At 39.9% G+C, this 8,759-nt stretch overlaps 1 protein-coding gene across 1 annotated transcript; it reads right to left on the reverse strand.

Moving 5' to 3' along the window:
• Nucleotides 1-454: 454 nt before the first annotated feature.
• mmp20b (matrix metallopeptidase 20b (enamelysin)) lies at nucleotides 455-5,474 on the reverse strand. The gene is made up of 10 exons (XM_076281868.1): nucleotides 5,370-5,474; nucleotides 4,261-4,499; nucleotides 3,948-4,096; nucleotides 3,703-3,828; nucleotides 3,293-3,451; nucleotides 2,292-2,463; nucleotides 1,984-2,117; nucleotides 1,516-1,672; nucleotides 1,310-1,413; nucleotides 455-1,150 (listed from the first exon to the last, which is right to left on the reverse strand). Exons 1-10 carry the CDS (start codon nucleotides 5,403-5,405, stop codon nucleotides 1,041-1,043), a joined length of 1,386 nt encoding a protein of 461 aa, XP_076137983.1. The 5' UTR covers nucleotides 5,406-5,474; the 3' UTR covers nucleotides 455-1,040.
• Between the last annotated feature and the right edge of the window lie 3,285 nt (nucleotides 5,475-8,759).

An 8,759-nucleotide genomic window follows, 5' to 3' on the forward strand; every position in this document is an offset into this window, starting at 1 on the left:
TGCCATTGAACACCTTTTCAGTGTCTTCTCTCTAGATATCTGAGGCCAGAGGAGATAATTAGCAAAAGCCACTCTCTGACCTCAGCCTCTCTGTAGTGTCAGCAAGATAATTAGGTCGTAAATTGGTATACAGGAAATGAAAACTCCACAGAGGGGCATAGAAGCAAGGGGTGTCCCATGTCCCATTTCAATGTGTTGAAGTGTCCCATTTATTGTGTTGAAAGTGGATAAACAAAAACTGAAAACCGTTATAGATTAACATCTGCAAAAATTTGATTCGATTACGATTCACCAGGTAACGATTCAATTCAATTTGATTCTACGATGCATTGCGATGCATCAAAATTCTACTGCACACAACAAGGCAAATTTTTCATTAGTCATGAGGTAATACAAGCAGTCACATATTGAACAACAGATTTTATTGGCTGCTATGTGTGTATTATCACTCTCCTGTATCTTTGACATAAATGTCATTAAATAAAATAAAATTGAATGGTACAGGGTATTGGATATGGCATTTTCAAACCTGAAAAAGAAAACATAAATCACTGCTTTTAGTGCTTTGAATGAGAAATGTTTCCCTCCTCTCTGCTTTAGAACCATTTGAAATTAAATAGAGCAATAACAGCCAACTTTTTCCAGCAGTGACCATAAGTGTTATTTTGCACACAGTAAAATAGCAGCTCTAAGACAGGGCACTTCCTGAACTCCTGTGCAAACATCCAGAAATGTCCCCAGAAGTAATTGAAACTTCACAACTTTATTGTCCACTCAAGGCCAGAAAATAAACAGTGACATAATTGATTATGGCATGTTGCCGCATCAATGCTGAATCGTGCATGACCCGCATTGCAATGCATCGCGGAATCGATTATTGTTGACACCACTAGTATTCTTCAAATGTTGTGTAGGCTAAATACAAAGGCACCATTTCAGTTTGACATTATAAAACAGAGAGGTTAAAATGTCTGTATAATTTAAAGGAATATGACATACAGTACAGGCCAACAGTATTGCAGTTGTAAGGATAAACATCTTTATTTTTCCATGCACCCAAGCCAAGAATTCGCCTTATCAACTCCAGTGATCTGTTTTGTTGAGTAATTGTACTCGTATACTTCTGCATCAGAGAAAAAGTGGATGAGACCTACGACAAAAAATAGTGTGGGCTGTTTAGTCCTGAGCGGCTGTATTTATCTGACATTAATATAACTTGTTTTGCATTGCTGACACAAATTGAAATGTCAACAACAATTCTGTAAAAACCAACAGTGAAGTCAGTCCAAACCACCCCATGGTTACTCACCGTCTTTATAAACCGCAGCATTCACAGTCATATTAATTCCAGGGAAATCATCTTTGATTGGTCTAGGGAACAGTTTCTCCATGGTTTTACGATTCTCATTATACCTACAGTAAAAGGTGTTACAGTTATCATTTAGAATTTCAAACAGTTACACTTCTTCCTATGTGTAATATTGCACAATGTCTAAATTGTATTGTTTATCTTACTTCCAGTATTTATCCTGAGTAAAGAAAAGGGTACGTCCTGTGTTCGTGATGTGAACTGCAGCATCTATTTGTTTCACCCATGATGGAAATCCATAGGCTCTGATATGTTTTGTCCGTCCCTTTATTAGTGACCCCCTCATGGTCCAGTAACAGGTTCCTTGGCAAATTAAAACACATGTTAATTTTAAATCATTTGGATAGATAGATAGATAGATAGATAGATAGATAGATACGATAGTTAGATAGAGATAGATAGTTATATAGATACATACATACATACATACATACATACATACATACATACTTTATTGATCCCCAAGGGGAAATTCTGGATAACTCATCCAGAAAGGGTGTCACAAGTGTAACAAGGAAAATGAAAGGGCTGCCATTTGTGCTGCCTGTGCCTAGGACCTGTAGAAATCAGATTGGTCAACTCTTGATATTTGGTAGGCCTTGTGGGGTGTGTACCATTGAAAAGGTAGGCAGTTGATCTTTGTGGAACAGAGTAGGCAGCATTGATGTTCTTGTCAATTTTAGGCATGAAGTTGTGAATGGGTCCCTCTTTGATGTCATATTGCTCATCATGCTTGATCCACAAATACCTTTATTCAGCAAAAAAACAGAAACGTGTTGTGTGATTATTACCCACACAAGTATAAACGACATGTAGGCTTTCAGTGCTTTATTATATATATATATATATATATATATATATATATATATATATATTTAGCATCAGAGACCAGTGTGAATAGAGCCATAGTCTCCCATCTCACCTGTCTTTGAAGAAGAAGAGCGCCTCCATGATATCTGTCACAGCATCAAAAGACAGGTTTGGGTCACATGTCTCCTGTAGAGCCAGAGGTAGACGAGAGCCTGGGTAGAAAAGTCTGAATCGGGGAGGCCAAACAAACCTGGAGGGGGGCTGCGGCCTCTGTCTCTGCGATGCTACAAGGAATAGGGCTTTACTCTTCATATTTACATGTACAGTAATATGTATTCATTCCATTACAACAAACTTACGTAAATACATTCACTTAGCAGAACAAGTTGAGTAAACACTAAGTTTGCAAATATAAACACTTGTCACTTTGTGAAAGCAAGTTAACTGATAACACTGTACAGTAAGGGCACATGAATTATCATGAATTCATGCGTGAATTAATTCAAAATGTATGCATTACTTAATTTGTTTATATATTATGATTAATCAGGAATTGACATTTAGTTCATAGTCTCTCATTCATGACCTCATGCATGAACAAACCATCAACTAAAGCCTTAGGTGCGGTGGGTACATCATGATGATTTATGATTTCTTAAGCATGATCATTACATGAATTTAAGGTTAATTGTTCAGTTCATCATGTCTGTGGCCCTTCAACTAAAGATGTGAATAATGACATTTGTTTAGAGAACTGCGCAAGTTATGTTCAGAATTTAAGCAGTGATGACCACAATTTTGTCAAAAACAGAAATAATCAGGATCATGCTTAATAAATCATAAATCATAATGATGTGCCTACCGTACCTAATGCTTTAGTTGATGTGTTGTTCATGTATAAGGTCACAAATGACAGACTGAATTCGTGTGAATACCTGATGATTCATGAGATGTTAAGGAATGAGATAATACATAAACCATGAATTATTCATGATGATCCATGTACCCTTACCGTAAGTGTTACCAGTTAACCCTGCTCCCTCTCTCTCATCATATACAGTATGCTCCCTGGGAAAGAAGGTCATTGGGGTAGGGTTGTTGCTGTTTTCCTACCATAAAGTGCATTAAGGTTAATAATGTCTTCACTGGAGAGCAAGACTTTCTGGGCCTGGGACCTGTAGACTGGGTACATCAGAGACTTGGGGTCTCTTGAGTGCCTTAAACCCAAGGCATGCCCAAACTCATGTGCTGCCACTAAAAACAAGTTGAAACCTACACAGGAAAACAAATACACAAATATGAACAAAACAAGGCATGGCAATCTGAAAACCACACATGCAAAATACCTTAGTGAATTGCCACAGTGGTTGAGGTTTGAAACAGACAGTACAAGACATAACAAAGAATCTGTACACCACATGACCTACACCTCTCAATGTGACTGAAATATAATATACAAAATCATATCTGAAATCCATCCAAGGATACGTATCTGGAGTGTAGGTTAATTTTGTTGTGGTCACCTTTCGATCCTGCTGACCAGTATTCATCATCGTCAAAGTGAATGTCTCCACCTAGGCCCTCACCAGGTCCGAAGGCATGAGCCAGTGTGCCTCCTGGGCCGTCAAATGGGAAGGAATCCCCATGTCCTGCACACACACACACACACACACACACACACACGGCACATGGGATATCTGTCTGACACTAGATGGTATATCTGTCTTTTTATGAGGACCTAGGGCAGTTGCCTGACGTGAAACGTTACCTCCATAGGTGAAATCCACCATGATGTCAGCCTTGTCAGAGTATGACCTGACAAACGTCAGCAGACTAGCCCTGCCCCACACTGCCACAGCAGAGCTGATCAGAGAGTCCACAACATGAGCGGGCATATCGCTAGTGTACCTGCCAATACTGACCAACAAACATAAAACACTTTAGATGAACTGTTTCGTCTTTCAAGTAATTCTGTTAACGTAGCATGTACAGTAATGTTTTTGGACGTGTACTCAGAGGAAGAGAGTCCCCTAAAGTGAGCACTCCGAACTGACATCAAATATAACTCTGATTGCAAGTACCCAAAAGTGACTTTGTTTTTCTTCCAGCGTGAGAGTGTGCCATGGCTGTAGTCCTCCACATCTGAAACCCCACAGCGGGGAGTCTGCATCACCTCCAGCGTTTGGGAGTCCGGGCTGCCTGTGACGCTGAGCCCAAAGAAGCTCTGCATGTCTGCCAGCTTGGAGGAGAAAGAGGGATTGCTGCGCTTTGTGCGAGTGAGTGGCTCCCTCTCAAAGTTGTAAAAGCGCTGCAGATATTCCTGAAAGTGCATGGAGAAGAAAGGGAATCAGCTTAGTGGGAACACTTGACTTGGATAGTCCACCCACAGTGACTTAACAGTTCATCTGTTAACATTCAAGGTCAGTATGTAAAATTGTTGTTGAACAATTACTGAACATCACCTTAACTAAATCCAACCCTAACCTGAACCTTAACCATGAATTGTAGTTGACAGAGTGTCAACAGATTGTTAATACAAATGAACTATACTAACCAATGGACTAAATCCCTTTCAAAGCTGAACATTTAGAGATTGGGTATAGCACATAATTTATGCTACTTTGTATTTATTTGCCCTTTCTGAGATGTTCTGTTTTCAAGCATGATCTAAGAGCAATAATCCCAATATTAGTTGAGTAACAATAAGGCATAATTATCAAAATGTCAAAATATACATGCAGCATGCCACTCATTATTCACCTATTATAGAAATAGGATAATAATTTCTATTATTCATTCATTAACTAATATATGATAACTTATAGACACTTCCAGAGCAGAGATTGGTGATGTAACCCTAGACATGTGGTCAAAGTGAAACAAAGTGGCATTTTACACAGCTGCCACAACCATACGTGACAACATAGAAAATGAGGAGAAAACCAAAAATACTTTAATAAAAAGTGCAGAATTGGATGGAAGAAGCTTGCAAAGATGTGACATTATAGTTTGACATCCTCAACATTATTATAACTTTTGTATTCATTCTCACTCTTCACTTAGATTGAAATGGATAATTGAGCATTTCTGTGTAATCATCCTACATGCTAAATGTCACTTTGCCTTTAAAACAAACCTCTTTATGATCTTTAATCTCCTGCATTGAATAATGTTAAATATGCTGACTTACTGTTGCCTGGGTCAGGTCATTCTCGTCAGGATGCATGGAAGCCTCTTCTCTGGGCACTGATGCACTGAAACACACACCACAGAACACTAACGCCCACGGCCAAGGAAACACCAACTGCATCTTTGAACTATAGAATAAAGGACTGAACTTCTCTATCTTAAGAACTTGGAGTGGAACGCCATTCTAGATGGGTATGTCCTTAGACATGTTATTATGTCTCGCATGACGCCAAACCAGCAAAACCTCAATCAGCAGCATGGTATTAGGGAGGGGTTTGGGCAGCTCACACAAAGAAATATGTGTATGGGGATTGAAAAATGATTCTGAACCTAACTCAATTTGTAATGCAAAAACACCATATCTTTCTCCTCTCATCTGGACAAAATCAGAGTGAAACTAATTGAGGTGGGCACTCTGAAGGGCGGTCGAGTCAAGGTCTCTTAAAGTGCAATCTCATTACCTTAAGTACTACTTGAGTAAAACTAGCCCAGTGTTGCTTAAATGCACTGGGCCTGTACTGATCTACACATTGCAACACCCTATTTTAACCTACATGTCATGCCATTTCTCAGGATTGCTAGTGGCAAACCCAGATTAAAATAACTCCGCCAACGCACGCAAGAGATGCTGTAAAAATAGAAAGAAACAAAAATATTTTTGTGCTGTTTTTTTCATCTCCCTCCAGTTGTACCGAGCTTGTAATAACAGTCTCACAATTGTAATCTTACTCAAGCCAATTACAAGCAGCTTTCTTTAAAAATTCTTTTAAGTTCTTTACCATTTCATTTTTGTCACATTTGAGCATTGGAAAAATAGTGTTTCCCATTCAAAAGCTGAAAGATATAATTTTTTTTCAGTGCCATGAATATCGCTTTATTCCAGTGGATGATCCTGAAAAGAATGAAAAGTGTGGAGTGTAATTGTGTGGCTGTCTGCGAGGCTTGAAACCAGATTGAATCTGGCAGGACCCCCTCCCTGCTGTGGCACGGGCAGCAAGCCAGTGGGCATACTCCGGCTGTAATTAGGCACGATTGGGAGCACTATGAATGTGTGCTGTCAGCACAGATCCACAAGCAGACAGCATCTCAGGGCTTTTCTGTCCACAGGGACAAGCCTTTTAGCTCCTTGGCATCCCTCTGGTTGGGCTTTTTTTTGTCAACTTCTCATGTGGTTCTGTCCGTTACAAGGCACAATTTCATGTTTTGCTTTGCTGTAAAGCACATTTCCCTATTGTCCATTGGGAGACTTCATAAGGTTGTTAAACTTAACACTTGTGGCGATAGCAGGAAGAACAAGTCGAGAGAGAGAGCCTGTGTGTATACCAGTGTGTATGAGTGTGTATTATCTGTAAACACTTGTGTGTTTTGCCTTTTGTGAGTGGCTGTGTGTGAATGTGTGTACGTGTGTTTGTGTCTTTACTAATTTGTGTGCACTGCCAGTTGGTCAGTTATGCTGAACCTCAAAGACGGCTGGCTGGCTCAGTAGTCGCCTGCATGGGAATGATGCCTTGTCCCAGAGGCCCTGCGAAGCTGACACAGCGAGGAGACCTCAGCAGTAGCTGGACACGCAGCTGGCCTTCTCCAGATAGCAAGAGAGGGCTTCTGTAGACTGGGCAAAAGACGAGATGGCTTAAAGCATCCTACCTGTCTTTTGCTTATTTGTGGCTTGGTGATGGCCGTGTAGCACCGGTTTGCTGTCCGGTTAGTTCCATGTTTGAATGAGTGATTGATGTCTGATCCAGTGTGAGTGTGACACAATTGGTGTTATTTAGTGTGAATCCCTGTTGCATGTGCTAATGTGAAATGCCCTGTGATGAACCTTGTTTATGTTCGGTCTCCCTTGTCCTTGTATCTTGTGCCTAGTATACTGTATAACCCCTGTGCTGTGTGTCTGTGCCAGTTTGTGCCAATTGTTGAAGTCCTATTCCTGACTGTGTCAACTAAACTGTAAAACCAAAGAGACACACCAAAGAGACGCATAATATAAATAAAACAAACCAAAGTGACATGTAGTATATTAAATATAGACACGTTTCTATGCTAACATTTACATCAATCTACTTTATATTGCGTGTTGGAATGCTTAATCAGCCAGTCTGGCTTTGAATGGTTCCCTTAACTATCCCTGATGTAAAAATGCTCAATATGACTCAGTCATCTGGTTAGTGTTTTATGGGTTAAAGGCTACACTTTTGTTAAACTCCTGTATTTAAGTGTGACTCAACACAGCCATGCTATCTATCACACAGAGCTACATATAGACGTATTCAGCCTCTGAAGTCCCCCAACAATCTTGTCCTCTCTTAAGTGCTCACAAGACACTAGAACATGTAGCACAGACCTGAGATGGAGCACCACTGCCCTCCAGAGGCTTTAGCTGTTAGAAGGTAAAAACAAATCATTCATTCAAAAAACCTGGACTCTGGAAAAGGAAAGCACACAAGCACATTAAAAAAAAACAATACCTAAGTAAAAAATTGTCACATAACAATCAGTATCAATATAGCAATATAGCAGTATCAAAAGTAGCCTACATCAGACCTTGCAGTGACATTTCACTGGACATTTTTCCATGAGCTTATAAGCATGCTCCAACAATGTGTGCTTTCACCAAAAGTGGACATTTACATCACATTCATTACCAAATTTTAAAATGGCAACTCTGATAATATTGAACAAAAATGAGGTAGTGTGAAGTAAATGTATTTACATCCTGCTAAGACCATGTAATAGTGAACCCAGAGCCCGTCTACAGAGAGCCTGGCCACTCCGTATTAAGTCCCATTGTACCGAATTTTGGTTGCAGTTCCACCAGAGTTCCACTGGGGGCGACTGCCATGAATGCAAAATGAATGGGAGTCAATGGAGCTAGACGGCTAAATTTGTCTCTTTCACCTGATTGTCGTTGACAAATCTCAGATTTGATTGTTGTTTGTATAACTTTAACATGGGTTATAGGTCAAAAGTTGAATGAACGAGTACTTATGTCCTTTTGATTTCTTACAGGTTGGGTCGTTGTTGCCCATAACATGCTAGCATTGTGCGAATGAATGACGTCATCGACACGTTTGAAAGGCTTTTAAGAACAAAGTGACTTTAAAAAATATGATACTCAACTAAGTGTATTTTTTTTGCCTCCCCTTTCAAATACAATATTCAAATTACTTGAAAAAAATGATATCCCGAGAAAAGTGGATTTTGAGGGGTACAGCTCCATAGACCTCCATGCATTCTGCACTCGTGGACGAGCGCCCTCATGTGGAACCACAGAAGAAACTGCAACCAGTTCAGAAACTGGAAGTTTTCCGAGAGTGGCAGTTCTCCCCTTATTAGACATTCTCTGGTGAACCCTTCCTGAGCGAGAGAGAAAGAGAGGCAGAGAGAGAATCAA

This window comes from Alosa pseudoharengus, unplaced genomic scaffold, assembly GCF_046254945.1.
Source record: "Alosa pseudoharengus isolate Yale_2024_CS ecotype anadromous, Long Island Sound unplaced genomic scaffold, YU_APseudo_1.1 YU_APseudo_1.1_scf_13, whole genome shotgun sequence".
NCBI lineage: Eukaryota > Metazoa > Chordata > Actinopteri > Clupeiformes > Clupeidae > Alosa > Alosa pseudoharengus.